Here is a 20,664-nt window from a genome sequence, read left to right as displayed (position 1 = left end):
ATGCTAAGATTTACCTGATATTAAGATAAAAATGGCAATAGCATTACTGAGTAATGCTAAGAAGTAGAAACTTAAGTGTTAGGGGAGGGTAAAATGAATAATAATGTTGCATCTAAATCAAAAAGGCAGTATAGCTTTAAGTTGATACTGAATTCAATGTACAGAATAAAACCAACTTTGGAAATTTTACTTTGTTAATTTGAATGAACTACACGTAGAAAACTTGTTTAGAAATTTAATTAATCAAGTCAGTTTGCCCAAGTAGCATAACACAGGCAATACCAGCATCTGGAAGGTGCCTTTATACAACATGTAATAACTTAGGATAGCTGTGGCATATTATCAGAAATAAGTTCACAGTCTGAAGTGGCTATTCACAAATCGGGTTCCTATCATGTCCCCGAAGACTTCAGGAGGCTATTTGGATATTTATATTAAGAAATAAAGTGGTAAGAGGATGCACTCACTGGTATCCCTTGCTGGAAAAGCAAATTGTTCTTTTATAGCTTCAAGTTTTGCAGCTTGACCTTAATAGTATCAAAAAGCTAGTTTATTTGTGTAGTAAAATGAATTGCACGCTAGGAAATGATCTCAGTAAACAGTCCACCAGTTCAAGGTAGAATCTCAAACCTTCTTTGTTATTCTTATGTACTAAACAGCCCTCTAGTGCCCTAAAAAAGTTAACTTCGATGTGACAGGAATTTTACTTGTTTTGAAGCAGGCCCTTGGATGGGCACTGGAGTATATCCAAAGGGAAAGCCAGGAACAGATAAAATCACACCTTTCCCTTGTGCACCATTGCAAACACACTTGCTTAGAGAATTGATTGGCAGCTGGGTCTCTCAGTCAGAAAAGCCATTTCATCTTCTAGAAAACATCTGATCATTGTACGAAGCCAGGAAATACTAAATAAGTTTTAAAACGGATATCCACTAAGATGTAGTTTCAATTCTCAGACTTCACATGAAGTGGGACAATCAACTAAATGACATTTGTATAAAGGGCCAGCTTCGTGGTATGTGACCTGTGCTGTCACACAGGACCTGTGCTTGGTTAAATACTCTGCTGTCACATCTCAAATTTTCTTTTTAATGGATCTTTATTGGAGTATAATCGCTTAACAATACTGTGTTAGTTTCTGTAGTACAACAAAGTGAATCAGCCATATGCATACATAGGTCCCCACATCCCCTTTCTCTTGAGCCTCCCTCCCACCCTCCCTATCCCACCCCTCTAGGTCATTGCAGAGCACCGAACTGATCTCTCTGTGCTATGCGGCTGCTTCCCACTAGCTATCTATTTTACATTTGGCAGTGTATGTATGTCGATGCTACTCGCACTTTGCCTCAGCTTCCCCCTCCCTGCCCTTGTCCTCAGGTCCATGCTCTATGTCTACATCTTTATTCCTGCCCTGCAACTGGGTTCATCATACCATTTTTTTTTTTTTAGATTTCATATATATGCATTAGCATATGGTATTTGTTTTGCTCTTTCTGACTTACTTCACTCTCTATGACAGACTCTAGGTCCACACCTCACTACAAATAACTCAATTTCGTTTCTTCTTATGGCTGAGTAATATTCCACTGTATATATGTGCCACATCTTCTTTGTCCATTCATCTGTCAATGGACACTTAGGTAGTTTCCATGTCCTGGCTATTGTAAATAGTGCTGCAGTGAACATTGTGGTACATGACTCTTTTTGAATTCTGGTTTTCTCAGGGTATTTGCCCAGTAGTGGGATTGCTGGGTCCTATGGTAATTCTATTTTTAGTTTTTAAGGAACCTCCATACTGTTCTCCATAGTGGTTGTATCAATTTACATTCCCACCAACAGTGCAGGAGGGTTCCCTTTTTACCACACCCTTTCCAGCATTTATTGTTTCTAGATTTTTTGATGATGGCCATTCTGACTGGTGTGAGGTGATATCTCATTGTAGTTTTGATTTGCATTTCTCTGATAATTAATGATGTTGAGCATCTTTTCATATGCCTCTTGGCCATCTGTATCTCTTCCTTGGTGAAATGTCTATTTAGGTCTTCTGCCCATTTTTTAAGTGGATTGTTTGCTTTTCGATTTTGAGCTCCATGAGCTGTTTGTATATTTTGGAGATTAATCCCCTGTCTGTTGTTTCATTTGCAAATATTTTCTCCCATACTGAGGGTTGTCTCTTTGCCTTGTTTATGGTTTCCTTTGCTGTGCAAAAGTTTTTAAGTTTAATTAAGTACCATTTGTTTATTTTTGCTTTTATTTCCATTACTCTAGGAGGTGGGTCAAAAAAGATCTTGCTGTGGTTTATGTCAAAGAGTGTTCTTCCTATGTTCTCCTCTAAGAGTTTTATAGTGTCTGGCCTTACATTTAGGTCTTTAAACATTTTGAGTTTATTTTTCTGTTTGGTGTTAGGGAGTGTTCTAATTTCATTCTTTTACATGTAGCTGTCCAGTTTTCCCAGCACCACTTATCGAAGAGGCTGTCTTTTCTCCATTGTATGTTCTTGCCTCATTGTCAGAAATTAGGTGCCCATATGTGCATGGGTTTATCTCTGGGCATTCTATTCTGTACCATTGATCTATATTTCTGTTTCTGTGCCAGTACCATACTGTCTTGATTACTGTAGCTTTGTGGTATACTTTGAGGTCAGGGAGCCTGATTCCTTCAGCTCTGTTTTTCTTTCTCAAGATTGCTTTGGCTATTCAGGGTCTTTTATGTTTCCATACAAATTGTAAAATATTTTGTTCTAATTCTGTGAAGAATGACATTGGTAGTTTGATAGGGATTGCATTGAATCTGTAGATTGCTTTGGGGAGTATAGTCATTTTCACAATATTGATTCTTCCAATCCAAGAACATGGTATATGTCTCCATCTGTTTATGTCATCTTTGATTTCTTTCATCAGTGTTCTATAGTTTTCTGAGTACAAGTCTTTCGCCTCCTTAGGCAGGTTTATTCCTAGGTATTTTATTCTTTTTGTTGCAATGATAAATGGAAGTGTTTCCTTAATTTCTCTTTCTGATTTTTCATTGTTGGTGTATAGGAATGCCAGAGATTTCTGTGCATTAATTTTGTATCCTGCAACCTTACCAAATTCATTGATTAGTTCTAGTAGTTTTCTGGTGGCATCTCTAGGATTCTCTATGTATAGTATCATGTCAACTGCAAACAGTGACAGTTTTACTTCTTCTTTTTCAATTTGTATTCCTTTAATTTCTTTTTCTTCTCTGATTGCCATGGCTAGGACTTGCAAAACTATGTTGAATAAGAGTGGCGAGAGTAGACATCCTTGTCTTGTTCCTCATCTTAGTGGAAATGCTTTCAGTTTTTTACCATTGAGTATGATGCTTGCTGTGGGTTTGCCATATATAGCCTTTATTTTGTTGAGGTAGGTTCCCTCTTTGCCCATTTTCTGGAGAGTTTTTGTCATAAATGGGTGTTGAACTTTGTCAAAAGCTTTTTCTGCATCTATTGAGATGATCATATGGTTTTTATTCCTTAATTTGTTAATGTGGTGTTTCACATTGATTGATTTGCAAATATTGAAAGAATCATTGCATCTCTGGGATAAATCCCACTTGATCATGGTGTATGATCCTTTTAATGTGCTGTGGGATTCTATTTGCTAGTATTTTGTTTAGGATTATTGAATCTATGTTCATCAGTGATAGTGGTCTATAATTTTCTTTTTGTGTGATATCTTTTTCTTGTTTTGGTATCAGGGTGATGGTGGCTTCGCAGAATGAATTTGGAAGTGTTTCTCCCTCTGCTGTTTTTTGGAAGAGTTTGAGAAGTGTTGGTGTTAGCTCTTCTCTAAATGTTTCATAGAATTTGCCTGTGAAGCCATCTGGTCCTGGACTTTTTGTTTGTTGCAAGATTTTTAATTATGGTTTTAATTTCATTACTTGTGATAAGTCTGTTTATATTTTCTAATTATTCCTGGTTCAGTCTTGGAAAATTGTACCTTTCCAAGAATTTGGCCATTTCTTCATGGTTGTCCATTTTATTGCCATATAGTTGTTTGTAGTAGTCTCTTATAACCTTTTGTGTTTCTGTAGTGTCAGTTGTGATTTCTCCTTTTTCATTTCTAATTTTATTGATTTGCATACTGCCCCTTTTTTTTCTTGATGAGTCTGGCTGATGGTTTATCAATTTTATCTTCTCAGAGAACCAGCTTTTAGTTTTATTGATCTTTGCTATTGTTTTCTTTATTTCCATTTCATTTATTTCTGCTCTGATCTTCATGATTTCTTTCCTTCTACTGACTTTGAGTTTTCTTTGCTCTTCTTTCTCTAGTTGTTTTAAGTGTAGCATTAGATTATTTATTTGAGGTTTTTCTTGTTTCTTGAGGTGAGATTGAATTGCTATAAACTTCCCTCTTAGAACTGCTTTTGCTGCGTACCATAGGTTTTGGGTCATCGTGTTTTCATTGTCATTTGTTTCTATGTATTTTTTATTTCTTCTTTGATTTCTTCAGTGATCTCTTGGTTATTTTGTAGCACACTGTTTAGCCTCCATGTGTTTGTGTTTTTTACATTTTTTTCCCTGTAATTGATTTCCAATCTCATAGCGTTGTGGTCAGAAAAGATGCTTGATACGATTTCAATTTTCTTAAATTTTCCGAGGCTTGATTTGTGACCCAAGATGTGGTCTATTCTGGAGAATGTTCCATGTGCACTTGAGAAGGAAGTGTATTCTGCCAGTTTCAGGTGGAATGTTCTATAAAAGTCAATTAAACCTATCTGGTCTGTTGTATCATTTAAAGCTTGTGTTTCTTTATTTATTTTCTGTTTGGATGATCTGTCCATTGGTGTAAGTGGCGTGTTAAAGTCTCTTACTATTATTTTGTTACTGTAAATTTCCCCTTTCATGGTTGTTAGCATTTGCCTTATGTATTAAGGTGTTCCTATGTTGGATGCATAACATTTATAATTGTTATATCTTCTTCTTGGAATGATCCTTTGGTCATTATGTAGTGTCTCTCCATATCTCTTGTAACAGTCCTTATTTTAAAGTCTTTTTTATCTGATATGAGAATTGCTACTCCAGCTTTCTTTTGATTTCCATTTGCATGGAATATCTTTTTCCATCCCTTCACTTTCAGTCTGTATGTGTCCCAAGGTCTGAAGTGGGTCTCTTGTAGACAGCATATATATGGGTCTTGTTTTCGTATCCATTCAGCCAGTCTGTGTCTTTTGGTTGGGGCATTTAATCCATTTACATTCAAGGTTATTATTGATATGTATTTTCCTATTACCATTCTCTTAATTGTTTTGGTTTTGTTTCTGTGGGTCTTTTTCTTCCCTTGTGTTTCCAGCCTAGAGAAGTTTATTGAGCATTTGTTGTAAAGCTGGTTTGGTGTTGCTGAATTCTCTTAGCTTTTGCTTTCCTGAAAAGCTTTGATTTCTCCCTCAAATCTGAATGAGATCCTTGCCTGGTAGAGTAATCTTGGTTGTAGTTTTTTCTCTTTCATCACTTTATGTATATCCTGCCACTCCCTTCTGGCCTGCAGAGTTTCTGCTGAAAAATCAGCTGGTAACATTATGGGGATTCCTTTGTATGTTATTCTTTGTTTTTCCCTTGCTGCTCTTAATATTTTTTCTTTGATTTTAATATTTTTTAGTTTGATTAACATGTGTCTTGGTGTGTTTCTCCTAGGATTTATCCTGCCTGGGACTCTCTCTGCTTCCTGGACTTAGGTGACTATTTCCTTTCCCATGTTAGTGAAGTTTTCCACTATAATCTCTTCAAATATTTTCTCAGACCCTTTATTTTTCTCTTCTTCTCTTGGGACCCCTATAATTCGAATATTGGTCCATTTAGTGTTGTCCTAGAGGTTTCTGAGATTGACTTGAATTCATTCTTTTTTCTTTATTCTGCTCCTTGGCAGGTATTTCCACCATTTTGTCTTCCAGCTCACTTATTCGTTCTTCTGCCTCAGTTATTCTGTTATTGATTCCTTTTAGTGTATTTTTCTTTTCAGTTATTGTGTTTTTCACCTCTGTTTGTTCTTTAGTTCTTCTAGATCTTTGTTAAACATTTCTTGTATTTTCTCAATCTGTGCCTCCATTCTATTTCCGAGATTCTGGATCATCTTTACTATCATTACTCTGAATTCTTTTTCAGGTAGACTGCCTATTTCCTCTTCATTTATTTGGTCTTGTAGGTTTTTACCTTGCTCCTTCATCTGTGACATATTTTTTTGCCATCTCTTTTTTTTTTTTAATGAGTGAGACTGTGTTCCTGTCTTACTGGTTGTTTGGCCTGAGAATTCCCACAGTGCAGTTTGTAGGCTGTTGGGTAGAGCTGGGTCTTGGTGCTGAGATGAGGACCTCTGTGACACCTCACTCTGATGAATATTCCCTGGGGTCTGAGGTTCTCTGTTAGTCCAGTGGTTTGGACTCAGAGCTCCCACTGCAGGAGCTTCAGCCCAACCCCCAGCTTGTGAAGCAAGATCCTGCAAGCCATGTGGCATGGCAAAAAAAAAAAAAAAAAGAACAATAACGAAGTAAGTAATAAAATTAGACTTGGAAACTAACAGATATGTTAGAAAGAATATAAAAATAAAAACATACATAAATCAACAATCAGAAGGTACTGCAGTGCCACAATAGTAAAAAAAAAAGAGGAGGAAGAAAAAAAAAAAAAAAGAAAGGAAAAAAAAGGGGGGGAAGCCTTGGCTGTGGAGGGCGGGGCCTAAGCCAGGGCGAAGTTTGGGTGGTGGGTGGGGCCAATGTTCAGGACCCACAGGGCTGGAAACGGCCCTGGGGGCCGTCGGGGGTGGGGCTTAGGCTCAAGGAACAGAAGGGGCCCAGGCGTTCCCCCCAGCCCTGGTCTCAGAGGGCAGGGGACTTCACCTGGGAGCCCAGCAGGCTTCCTGGGCTCAAATGGGCGGGGCAAATGCCCTCCTCTCCTCTCCTGCTCCTCCCATCCTGGAGGGCCCCTCCCGCCTGCCTCTCCTGATCTCTCCAGCCTCCCTCCTATGCCCCCCAGGACCCACACAGCTGGGATGGGGCTTTGGAGGGCAGGGGACTGACTGAGAGCTCAGCAGGCTGTCCAGTCCCAGTGGGCCAGGCAGTCGCCCTCTGCTCTTCTCCCGCTCTTCCTGGAGCATCCCTCCCGCCTGCGTCTCCTCATCTCCCCGCTCTCAGGGGCGCCAATCCTGTCTGCCCTCCAATTCTCCTCCCCCCTTAGTCCCCCCATGTCCTACCGGTTTACTTGGGGGTTCCTCCCATCTCCTAGGGCAGCAGGGTATCCCACCAATGGCTGGCAGGCACCCTAGTTGTGGGGAGATGCTAACTCAGTGTCTTCCCACACCACCATCATCACCATCTCAGAATTCTTAATACATTTTTATACAAGGATCCCCAAATTGTCATTCTGCACTGGGCCACACAAATTTCATAGCCAGTCCAGTTTGTAGATATTACTATTGTTATGATACCCTATATTTGTAAATGAGTTTGAAGCACTATAAACTCTAAAATATCTTGTGCATCTGTTAAGCATAATCAAAGTTACCATTAGTGTAAGCAGTTTATTGATCTCCTATAAGTGCCTGACACTATACTAGACTTAAGGAAAATAAAAATGAAAACTCAGCAGTCCCTGTCTTCAAAGAACTTTCATACTAGAGTTAAGCATTTGTTATGTATTTCTGGCTTTTGAAAATCAGGAAGAGTTGCATTACTCTGGTTTCCAAAACTGAAAAGTAGATTTCTCCATATGTGAGAGGCAAATTTATAGTGCAAAACAGTTAAATGTTCATTTGTAGGTGATCATTTGCAGATAATAATTTTTTCCTTATAAAATACACATACTTGGAGATGATCACTTTTTCCTTGTTAAATACATGTAGATGTAACCATACTAGAGACTTAAATACTCAGCCATTTTCCTTTATAGATTTTGGTTGAAGAGAATTGACTTGCTTGTTTGATTTTTAAAAATTACTCCAGAAAAAAATAGAAGATGAAATTTCAAAGAAAGGAAATTTATGAAATACCACTATATCTGGAAATTAATGCTGACACTTACTGTTTTTGGTCCAGAGCAAAGAAAGTATTCTCTTAGCATGCTTAACCTGATGGTGGGGGAGTTGTTATCTGGGCCAGTTTCCATGGTTGAGCATAGTACCCAGGCCATCTGTTGCAAATGAGGAAGGGAAGAATTTCACAACAGCCTGTGAGCCCACTGGTAAGCAGTTCATTTGCATTTTGTCATGTCAGTTTCACTATGTATATTTTACTGACTCAGGGTCTTGAAAATTATCCTTATAAAAGTCATTCTTACATCTGACTTGAGTACTAGAAGTGATGTACCATATTGCCTGATGTGAATTAATCTAGGGCATAGACTTAAATACACTGTATATGTATTACAAGGAATATTAATAAACTAATATCCTGTGGCTGGTTAAGGCATCTCTGTAGATCAAATTTAAGAGATGGGGTTCATACAGAGACTAGGATGATATATTAACGAAACACTGGATTTATGACATGATGAAAACATTCCAAATGATAGAAATAATTTCTTAATAAGTTACATATTAAGTGTCATTTAACAAATACCTTGAAAAATCAATACTTTATGAAGCCTCAAACCAAGACATAGAATTACTTCTCTTTCCTTGGAGTGATCCTCTTGTTTTAAAATTCCAAATTAAGGAAATGCAAAATTAGTTTGTCTATACATTTTCTAAATATATCATATCATTACGGGTTTTTTTCCCCCAGCACTTAACAGAACGCTGTTTGACTTGAAAACACACGTGTGACTTTTTCTCAGCGTCCATTCGTCTTTCCAATAGTTTACAATAAAATAATCAGAAGAATTTTTTTTGAAAGCAGTTCATATCATTTTATCCACATTTGAACTTCCCTGAAGTCAGGGATGAAGTGAAGGATGAAGAGATACACGCATTGGCCTGGCAGGGTAATCAATTTTTAGTGCTTCTTTATCTTTCTATAGGATGTGAATATATAAGTACTTTTGCTACATTACTGAATAAGGTAAGGTGGTATACAATCATCTTTTCCTGCTAAAGGAACAAGGTGTCTTACAATCATCCTTCCTTCTAAAGGAACAAGTCTCACCTTCTAAAACAATGACTGAAAGAAAGGCTTTTTATATTTTACATACCTGAATAAACATATTGTTATGAAATACATACATGTTGTATGTATAAATATACACCTATAGTAAAAAAAATCAAGTTGACCCTCTGCCTTCATGAGTCATAAAATTAAAAACAACAGTAACATTTTACAGGATTTGAGTCTGATATTTTGTGGCACTTTTATTGATTATCAGCACTGTCCGTCATTACATATAACAGTAAGCGCTTTGGAAGAGAAAAACAAGAAAAAATGGAATAAGGCCTTCAAGACATCAGCTTCACGCTGATGGATCTGTCAGTACCTCGGTTCCCCGTTCCTTTGCCTTTCTGAACTATGTTTATTTAAGCAGTCTTGAGTGTCTTTGCATATTGACTAAAGAAGCTGAAATTGATGGAAATGAGGTTATCCTTTAGTAAGCTGACAATTTGGGTCCTTGATGTTCAACAATTGAAAAACCAGAAATGATGCCTTGCCAGAAGAAAGTAAATTAAGGAAGTAAAGTGAGAAAGCAAGTCAGAGACAGGAAACGACATTTACATGGTAGGGTCAGTAATTTATAATTGTGGAGCAGCTTTGAAAGTTAGTTCTGTCAGTGATGCAAGTGAAGCCAGTTTTGACTGCAAAACAGATTGGTAGAGACCAGATGTCATTACTGTTTGACAGCTGTCACATGACCTAGGTGAAAAAGGTCCCAGGCCAGGATTCTTCGTGAGCAAATGTCCCCTTTACCAATGGCCATCTCTCCAAGCAGGGCAACAACTGAATGAGCGATGCAATGAGTTCCAAGATAACATCTTAGCAACCAGTTTTCAACTACCAACACCATAAACTGCATTTGCTGTTGAATCTATGTGCTTTCAAAGAACTTGTAAAAACTTTTAATTTTGGTCTCAGAGTTTTCACTTTATATATTAGCCCAGGGTGCTTAATCAACTTAGGGAATTAATAGTAGTTTTGTTCTCCACTATCCCTCATAGGAAGAAAAATATCAGGCCTAACTTAAGTAGAGTGTATTAGACTCCTTTGACTTTTGTGAAATATAATAATAGGGTTTTTAAAGGCACTTTTATTATTTTCTGTTTTTTATTTGGAATCATGCAGAACCCAAGTTAAAGGAAAAGATACTTCAAAGTGGGCAAATATCTCTGATGGTTTTGGGATTTTGTTTATTCTGTGGTGTTGGGACAGCAGGGAGGGAGAAATATGTTTAATAAATTTCAGTGCTATAAAAAATGAGACTTTTGTTCTTCATGTTATTACTCTAATATTACTAATATTCTAATGAAAATTGGTGTGACTAGTCATATAACACATATGGAATTTGAGATATAGTTTCCAAATAAGACTAAACAGCATTTCTAGACTCTAGGCTCTACTGTGTAACTAATACTGGTTGACTTGATGCTGTCATCTATATTTCCAGTGTTGAGAATAATTCTGAGCTTAATAAATATGTTTGGTTGAATGAATGACTATGCCGTGAAGTGGCATCTTTTGAAAATGATGACAGATTTGAATCTGAGCTTAAAGATTTTTAATTCATATTTCTGTATTTCTTCTCAGCTCCTTGCATAGGATTCAAGGTTTACCTAAGAGCCTTATACTTTTCTTTTTTTTTAACATCTTTATTGGAGAGTAATTGCTTTACAATGGTGTGTTAGTTTCTGGTTTATAACAAATTGAATCAGCTATACATATACATATATCCCCATATCTCCTCCCTCGTGCGTCTCCCTCCCACCCTCCTTATCCCACCCCTCTAGGTGGTCACAAAGCACCGAGCTGGTCTCCCTGTGCTATGCAACTGCTTCCCACTAGCTATCTATCTTCCATTTGGTAGTGTATGTATGTCCATGCCACTCTCTTACTTCGTCCCAGCTTACCCTTCCCCCACCCCCCATGTCCTCAAGTCCATTCTCTACATCTGTGTCTTTATTCCTGTCCTACCTCTAGGTTCTTCATAACTATTATTTTTATTTTTATTTTTTGTTTTCTTTAGATTCCATATATATGTGATAGCATATGGTATTTGTTTTTCTCTTTCTGACTTACTTCACTCTGTATCACAGACTCTAGATCCATCCACCTCACTAGAAATAGCTCAATTTTGTTTTTTTATAGCTGAGTAATATTCCATTGTATATATGTGCCACATCTTCTTATCCATTCATCTGTCAATAGACACTTAGGTTGCTTCCATGTCCTGGCTATTGCAAATAGAGCTGCAATGAACATTGTGGTACATGACTCTTTTTGAATTATGGTTTTCTCAGGGTATATGCCTAGTGGGAATGTTGGGTTGTATGGTAGTTCTATTTTTACTTTTTAAGGAAGTTCCATACTGTTCTCCATAGTGGCTGTATCAATTTACATTCTCACCAACAGTGCAAGGCGGTTCCATTTTCTCCACATCCTCTCCAGCATTTATTGTTTGTAGCTGTTTTGATGATGGCCATTCTGACTGGTGTGAGGTGATACCTTATTGTAGTTTTGATTTGCATTTCTCTAATGATTAGTGATGTTGAGCATTCTTTCACGTGTTTGTTGGCAATCTGTATACCTTCTTTGGAGAAATGTCTATTTAGGTCTTCTGCCCATTTTTGGATTGGGTTGTTTGTTGTTTTGATACTGAGCTGCATGAGCTGTTTATAAATTTTGGAGATTAATCCTTTGTCAGTTGCTTCATTTAGAAATATTTTCTCCCATTCTGAGGGTTGTCTTTTCAACTTGTTTATGATTTCCTTTGCTGTGCAAAAGCTTTTAAGTTTAATTAGGTCCCATTTGTTTATTTTTCTTTTTATTTCCATTTCCCTAGGAGGTGGGTCAAAAAGGATTCTTGCTGTGATTTATGTCAGAGTGTTCTGCCTATGTTTTCCTCTAAGAGTTTTATAGTGTCAGACCTTACATTTAGGTCTTTAATCCATTTTGAGCTTATTTTTGTGTATGTTGTTAGGGAGTGTTCTAATTTCATTCTTTTACTTATAGCTGTCCAGTTTTCCCACCACCACTTATTGAAGAGGCTGTCTTTTCTCCATATGTGTGTGGGTTTATTTCTGAGCTTTCTATCCTGTTCCATTGATCAACATGTCTGTTTTTGTGCCAGTATATTACTATAGCTTTGTAGTATAATCTGAAATCTGGGATCCTGATTCCTCCAGCTCCGTTTTTCTTTCTCAAGATTGCTTTGGCTATTCAGGGTCTTTTGTGTTCCCATACAAATTGTGAAAAGTTTTGTTCTAGTTATGTAAAAAATGCCATTGGTAGTTTGATAAGGATTTCTTTGAATCTGTAGACTGCTTTGGGTAGTATAGTCATTTTCACAATGTTGATTCTTCCAATCCAAGAACATGGTATATGTCTACATCTGTTTATATCATCTTTAATTTCTTTCATCAGTGTCTTATAGTCTTCTGTACGCAGGTCTTTTGTCTCCTTAGGTAGGTTTATTCCTAGGTATTTTATTCTTTTTGTTGCAGTGGTAAATGGAAGTGTTTCCTTAATTTCTCTTTCAGATTTTTCATCATTAGTGTATAGGAATGCAAGAGATTTCTGTGCATTAATTTTGTATCCTGCTACTTTACCGAATTCATGGATTAGCTCTAGTAGTTTTCTGGTAGCATTGTTAGGATTCTCTATGTATAGTATCATGTCATCTGCAAAAAGTGACAGCTTTACTTCTTCTTTTCCAGTTTGTGTTCCTTTTATTTGTTTTTCTTCTCTGATTGCTGTGGCTAAAACTTCCAAAACTATGGTGAATAAGAGTGGTGAGAGTGGGCAACCTTGTCTTGTTCCTGATCTTAGTGGAAATGGTTTGTTTTTCACCATTGAGAGCGATGTTGGTTGTGGGTTTGTCATATATGGCCTTTATTATGTTGAGGTAAGTTTCCTCTATACCTACTTTCTAGAGGGTTTTTTATCATAAATGGGCATTGAATTTTGTCGAAAGCTTTTTCTGCATCTATTGAGATAATCATATGGTTTTTCTCCTTCAGTTTGTTAATATGGTGTATCACATTGATTGATGTGCATATATTGAAGAATCCTTGCATTCCTGGGATAAACCCCACTTGATCATGGTGTATGATCCTTTTAATGTGCTGTCGGATTCTGAATGGTAGTACTTTGTTGAGGATATTTGCATATATGTTCATCAGTGATATTGGCCTGTTGTTTTCTTTCTTTGTGACGTCTGGTTTTGGTAACAGGGTGATGGTGGCCTCATAGAATGAGTTTTGGAGTGTTCCTCCCTCTGCTATATTTTGGAAGAGTTTGAGAAGTATAGGTGTTAGCTCTTCTCTAAATGTTTGATAGAATTCGCCTGTGAAGCCATCGGTCTCAATTTCAGTGCTTGTGATTGGTCTGTTTATATTTTCTATTTCTTCCTGGTTCAGTCTTGGAAGGTTGTGCTTTTCTAAGAATTTGTCCATTTCTTCCAGGTTGTCCATTTTATTGGCCTATAGTTGCTTGTAGTAATCTCTTATGATCCTTTGTATTTTTGCAGTATCAGTTGTTACTTCTCCTTTTTCATTTCTAATTGTATTGATTTGAGTCTTCTCCCTTTTTTTTTTGTTGTTGTTGTTTTTTGCCGTACGTGGGCCTCTCACTGTTGTGGCCTCTCCAGTTGCGAAGCACGGGCTCCAGACGTGCAGGCTCAGCGGCCTCACGAGCCTAGCCGCTCTGTGGCATGTGGGATCTTCCCAGACTGGGGCACGAACCCGCGTCCCCTGCATCGGCAGGTGAACTCTCAACCACTGCGCCACCAGGGAAGCCCAAGTCTTCTCCCTGTTTTTCTTGATGAGTCTGGCTAATGGTTTATCAATTTTGTTTATCTTCTCAAAGAACCAGCTTTTAGTTTTATTGATCTTTGCTGCTGTTTCCTTCAGTTCTTTTTCATTTATTTCTGATCTGATCTTCATGATTTCCTTCCTTCTGCTAACTTTGGGGTTTTTTTGTTCTTCTTTCTCTAATTGCTTTAGGTGTAAGGTTAGGTTTTTTATTTGAGGTGTTTCTTGTTTCTTGAGGTAGGATTGTATTGCTATAAACTTCCCCCTTAGAACTGCTTTTGTTGCATCCCATAGGTTTTGGATCATCTTATTTTCATTGTCATTTGTTTCTAGGTATTTTTTGGTTTCCTCTTTGATTTCTTCAGTGATCTCTTGGGTATTATGTAGTATATTGTTTAACCTCCATGTGTTTGTATTTTCTACAGGTTTTTTCCTGTAATTGATATCTAGTTTCATAGCACTGCAGTCGGAAAAGATGCTTGATATGATTTCAATTTTCTTAAATTTACCAAGGCTTGATTTGTGACCCAGGATATGGTCTATCCTGGAAAACATTCCATGAACACTTGAGAAGAAAGTGTATTCTGTTATTTTTGGATGGAATGTTCTATAAATATCAGTTAAGTCCATCTTGTTTAATGTGTCATTTAAAGCTTGTATTTCCTTATTTCTTTTCATTTTGGATGATCTGTCCAGTGGTAAAAGTGGGATGTTAAAGTCCCCTACTATGATTGTGTTACTGTCAATTTCCCCTTTTATGGCTGTTAGCATTTGCCTTATGGTTTGAGGTGCTCCTATGTTGGGTGCCTAAATATTTAAAATTGTTATTTCTTCTTCTTGAATTGATCTCTTGATCATTATGTAGTGCCCTTCTTTGTCTCTTGTAATAGTCTTTATTTTAAAGTCTGTTTTGTCTAATATGAGAATTGCTACTCCAGTGTTATTTTGATTTCCATTTGCATGGAATATCTTTTTCCATCCCCTCACTTTCTGTCTGTATGTGTCCCTAGGTCTGAAGTGGGTCTTTTGTAACAGCATTTATATGGGTCTTGTTTTTCTGTCCATTTAACCAGTTTATGTCGTTTGGTTGGAGCATTTAATCCATTTACATTTAAGGTAATTATTGATATGTATATTCCTATGACCATTTTCTTAATTGTTGGGTTTGTTATTGTAGATCTTTTCCTTCTCTTGTGTTTCCTGCCTAGAGAAGTTACTTTAGCATTTGTTGTAAAGCTGGTTTGGTGGTGCTTAATTCTCCTAGCTTTTGCTTGTCTCTAAAGGTTTTTATTTCTCCATCGAATCTGAGTGAGATCCTTGTTGCACAGAGTAATCTTGGTTTTAGATTTTCCCCTTTCATCACTTTAAATATGTCCTGCCACTCCCTTCTGGCTTGAATAGTTTCTGCTGAAAGATCAGCTGTTAACCTTATGGGGATTCCCTTGTATGTCATTTGTTGTTTTTCCCTTACTGCTTTTAATATTTTTTCTGTGTATTTAATTTTTGATAGTCTGATTAATAAGTGTCTTGGCATGTTTCTCCTTGGCTTTATCCTGTATGGGACTCTCTGTGCTTCCTGGAGTTGAGTGACTATTTCCTTTCCCATATTAGGGAAGTTTTCAACTATGATCTCTTCAAATATTTTCTCAGTCCCTTTCTTTTTGTCTTCTTTTTCTGGGACCCCTATAATTCAACTGTTGGTGCATTTAATTGTTGTCCCAGACGTCTCTTAAACTGTCCTCAATTCTTTATTTTCTTTATTCTGCTCTGCAGTAGTCATTTCCACTATTTTATCTAACAGGTCACTTATCCGTTCTTCTGCATCAGTTATTCTGCTATTGTTTCCTTCTAGAGAATTTTTAATTTCATTTATTGTGTTGTTCATCATTGTTTGCTCATTAATTCTTCTAGGTCCTTGTTAAACGTTTCTTGTATTTTCTCCATTCTATTTCCAGAATTTTGGATCATCTTTACTATCACTACTCTGAATTCTTTTTCAGGTAGACTGCCTATTTCCTCTTCATTTGTTTAGTCTGGTGGGTTTTTACCTTGCTCCTTCATCTGCTGTGTGTTTCTCTGTCTTCTCATTTTGCTTAACTTACTGTGTTTGGGGTCTCCTTTTCACAGGCTATAGGTTTGTAGTTCCTGTTGTTTTTGGTGTCTGCCCCCAGTGGCTATGGTTGGTTCAATGGGTTTTGTAGGCTTCATCGTGCAGCGTACTAGTGCCTGTGGTCTGGTGGATTAGGCTGGATCTTGTCTTTCTGGTGGACAGGACCACGTCCGGTGGTGTGTTTTGGGGTGTCTGTGACCTAATTATGCTTTTAGGCAGCCTCTCTGCTAATGGGTGGTGTTGTGTTCCTGTCTTGCTAGTTGTTTGGCATGGGGTGTCCAGCACTGCAGCTTTCTGGTCGTTAGGTGGAGCTGGGTCTTAGAATTGAGACGGAGAACTCTCGGAGAGCTTTCACCTTTTGATATTACGTGGAGCCAGGAGGTCTCTGGTGGACCGATGTCCTGAACTTGGCTCTGCCACCTCAGAGGCCGAGGTGTGACATCCGGCCAGAGCACCAAGACCCTGTCAGCCACATGGCTCAAAAGAAAAGGGAGCAAAAAGAAATTAAGAAAGAAAGAAAAAAACAAAATAAAATAATGTTAGTAAAAGTAAAAAAAATTAAAATGTAATTTAAAAAAAGAAAAGAAAGAAAGAAGAGAGCAACTAAACCAAAACACAAATCTACCATGGTAACAAGCGCTAAAAACTATACTAAAAGAATAACAAAAATAAACCAAAAAAAAAGAAAATAAGGGCAGAGCTATACAGACCAAATCACACAAAGAAGCATACACATACACACTTACAAAAAGACAAAAAGGAAAAAAATATATATCATTGCTCCCAAAGTCCACTGCCTCAATTTTGGGATGATTCATTGTCTATTCAGGTATTCTGCAGATGTAGGGTACATCAAGTTGATTGTGGACATTTAATCCACTACTCCTGAGGCTGCAGGGAGAGATTTCCCTCTCTTCTTTGTTCACACAGTTCCTGGGATTCAGCTTTGGATCTGAACCCGCCTCTGCGTGTAGGTCGCCTGAGGGCATCTGTTCTTCGCTCAGACAGGACGGGGTTAAAGGAGCCGCTGATTCGGGGGCTCTGGCTCACTCCAGCCAGGCGGGAGTGGGGGCACGGATGCGGGGCGAGCCTGCAGCGGCAGAGGCCGGCATGACGTTGAACCAGCATGAGGCGCGCCGTGCGTTCTCCCGGGGAAGTTGTCCCTGGTTCACGGGACCCTGGCGGTGGCGGGCTGCACAGGCTCCCCAGAAGGGAGGTGTGGATAGTGACCTGTGCTCGCACACAGGCTTCTTGGTGGCGGCAGCAGCAGCCTTAACGTCTCATGCCCGTCTCTGGGGTCCACGCTGATAGCCGCAGCTCGCGCTCGTCTCTGGAGCTCCTTTAAGCAGCGCTCTTAATCCCCTCTCCTCACGCACCAGGAAACAAAGAGGGAAGAAAAAGTCTCTTGCCTCTTCGGCAGCTCCAGACTTTTCCCGGACTCCCTCCTGGCTAGCCCTGGCTCACTAACCCCCTGCAGGCTGTGTTCACGCTGCCAACCCCAGTCCTCTCCATGGGATCCGACTGAAGCCTGAGCCTCAGCTCCCAGCCCCGCCCGCCCTGGCAGGTGAGCAGACAAGCCTCTCAGGCTGGTGAGTGCCAGTCGGCCCCGATCCTCTGTGCGGGAATCTCCCCGCTTTGCCCTCCGCACCCCTGTTGCTGCGCTCTCCTCCGCGGCTCCAAAGCTTCCCCCTTCCACCACTCGCAGTCTCTGCCCGCAAAGGGGCTTCCTAGTGTGTGGAAACCTTTCCTCCTTCACAGCTCCCTCCCACTGGTGCAGGTCCCGTCCCTATTCTTTTGTCTCTGTTTATTCTTTTTTCTTTTGCCCTACCCAGGTACTTAGGGAGTTTCTTGCCTTTTGGGATGTCTGAGGTCTTCTGCCAGCATTCAGTAGGTGTTCTGTAGGAATTGTTCCACATCTAGACGTATTTCTGATGTATTTGTGCGGGGGGAAGGTGGTTTTCATGTCTTACTCTTCCGCCATCTTGAAGGTCGAGCCTTATACTTTTCAAATAAATTTTTCTAATGAAGTTCCTCTTGCTTTTGTCAGCTCTCAAGGCTAACACAGTGTAGTGGGAGGTGCAGTGCTATGTTGGGAATATCACAGTTTTCTATGGTGACAAAACTGGGTTCTGATCCCAGTTTAGCTATTTACCACCTGAGTTTTCAGGTAGTAAATAGCAGAACTGGGATCAGGTATCCTCCTGGATGTTGAGTTTTGCCATGTGTAAAAATGAGAATAATCATCTAAATCCTTAATTGAACAACCAGTCAACATACTGCCTGGTTCATAGCAGGCCCTCAAATTACTTAACTAGATGATATAGGAATCATTATTGTTATCCAACCAGGTTTGTTTGCCCAATATGCAGCAAGTCAAAATGCAGAGATGCCTTGGTTTGCAGGAAAGAGAGGATTTATTCACAAGGCAGCCAAGTAAGGAAATTAGGAATAAGTCTCAGAAGCACTTCCACAAAGGCAAGGGCTTGGGGGTATTTATGAGGAAAAATAAAGAAACAGGGTGGTCTAAGGCATGGGGAGCATGGGGAAGAGTGATTGGAAAAAGATGCAGTAATTGTTGTTCCACACAGGCGTAACTCATCTACAGGCTTCTGTTCACTCAAAAATGAAGGCCTGGGCTTCCCTGGTGGCGCAGTGGTTGAGAGTCTGCCTGCTGATGCAGGGGACACGGGTTCGTGCCCCAGTCCGGGAAGATCCCACATGCCGCGGAGCGGCTGGGCCAGTGAGCCATGGCCGCTGAGCCTGCGCGTCCGGAGCCTGTGCTCCGCAACAGGAGAGGCCACCACAATGAGAGACCCACGTACCACAAAAAAAAAAAAAAAAAAAAGATCACCCAGTGTACACTCACGTGTGCCCAGTTGAAGGGTCAGTGGTCCTATCCAGTTTTAACCAGCTTAGCTCAGAGTAGACACAGCTAACTCCAAGTTCCTAGAAAATGACTCAAGCAAACATCTTATTGTTTAGGTGAGGTGCTCTTGGAGGACATGCAAGTCTTTTGTAGACCTTGATTAATGAAGGCAGGTGAAATGGATTTGACTAATGAATACCCACAGTTTCATTATTTTTGAAAGAGTAGCAAGTGAAAAGAAAATGGCTACAATGTTTTGAACATTTTTCACTTTCTTCTTGTTTTACCAGAGGACGACTTTTTTCATGAACTCCCAGAAACCTTTCCGTCTGATCCACCTGAGCCTCTGCCACATTTCCTTATTGAGCCTGAAGAAGCTTATATTGTGAAGAATAAGCCTGTGAACCTGTATTGTAAAGCCAGTCCTGCCACCCAGATCTACTTCAAGTGCAATAGTGAATGGGTTCATCAGAAAGACCACATAGTAGATGAAAGGGTAGACGAAACCTCTGGTGAGTTTTCCATTGCATTTGGACTGCTGTTTAGGATTCACTTACTACTTTGGCATGTTGTCATATTGTTCTTTCAAGTATTGAAATTGAAAATAGAATTACTATCCTTTGGTAAAAAGTTTTAAATCAGTTTGGTTAAGATTTGGTGATCTCTTTCTATGCATTGCAAAGTAAAACGTGATGAGTAAATCTTGATTTGATTCCTGTTAGACTGCATAGAATTAAGGCGTGGTTCATGCTTAAGAAGATAAATAATGAGAGCGAATAGACTGAATTATGGTAAATAAATACCCCAGTAAAAGATGACCTTGAATTTCACTTGTGTGTCAAGTCTGGTGTCAGGTCTAAATATCCTGGGATTGAGGAACATGTTCAATTAAGGATAAATTGTAGATGTTTACATGACTGTCAAATGTTAATTTCCATGCATTGTTTCCCCTTATATATTTTTAAACAATTTGTAAACATTGTAGACTCAAAATATTCTGTACCTTTAACTTACATCTAAAAATGAATCCTAATTACCTAATTCTTGGCTAAAGTTAAATCAAGAGTGATTGAGAATAGTGATATTGTGGGATCCACAAAGAGAAGTTTTGGGTGTAGACTCCATCTGGGTGGATCTTCATCAGAGTAGCTTTGCTTCTGGCATTGTTAAAACTTTATTGCTCTGTAAACATCATTCTTAATAGTAAAATACTAAAGGCAAAGAGGATGAAGTAGATCTTAATAAACGGTGGGATTTACACTGGCTATAAAGGAAACTTTCTTGATAGGAAATCTTTATTCCACAATGGGTAAGTTAAGATAGTTCTGGAAACCCCTAGAGTTATTTTAAACTTAAAAGATATATATCTTTCTATAGAGATTCAACATTTTTTGGTCTCCAGTAGGAAGAATAACAATTTGAACTTTCACATCCCTTCTAGATCTATGATTTTACATTGACATGTATTTTAAAAATTAAGACTTTATTGATCAATATGTCCAAGCTAAATAGTGACAAATATGATAAAAGTGAAAGCATTTAAATATCTTCATTTTCTTTCATAAATATCTCTACGTACCAAAATGGATACATGTTTTCAAAATTCAATTGTAATTAATTCATATTTGCATCCAAATGTTGGTTAATGAGGGGCAAGCAGTGACCAGCATTTGAAGGAAATCTGCTTTCAGTGTCTCTAATAATAAAGAGCTATTAGGTGATGGAGCATAAATATAACAGACTATGAGAAGCCTGAGAAGAGGCATCTTTAAAAAAAAAATGCATGC

At 38.6% G+C, this 20,664-nt stretch overlaps 1 protein-coding gene across 2 annotated transcripts in view; it reads left to right on the top strand.

Moving 5' to 3' along the window:
* The window catches only part of UNC5C (unc-5 netrin receptor C), a 393,266-nt gene that overhangs the window by 214,961 nt on the left and 157,641 nt on the right, over positions 1 to 20,664 (top strand). For both annotated transcript variants that reach the window (XM_012535635.3, XM_004276993.4), the window contains exon 2: positions 19,168 to 19,389. In XM_012535635.3, the coding sequence (XP_012391089.1) occupies positions 19,168 to 19,389 (222 nt within the window). The remainder of the gene's footprint in view (positions 1 to 19,167; positions 19,390 to 20,664) is intronic.

Source organism: Orcinus orca, chromosome 4, assembly GCF_937001465.1.
Source record: "Orcinus orca chromosome 4, mOrcOrc1.1, whole genome shotgun sequence".
Lineage (NCBI taxonomy): Eukaryota > Metazoa > Chordata > Mammalia > Artiodactyla > Delphinidae > Orcinus > Orcinus orca.
Note: the sequence above shows the minus strand (reverse complement) of the source record. Positions and strands in the feature narration are given on the sequence as shown.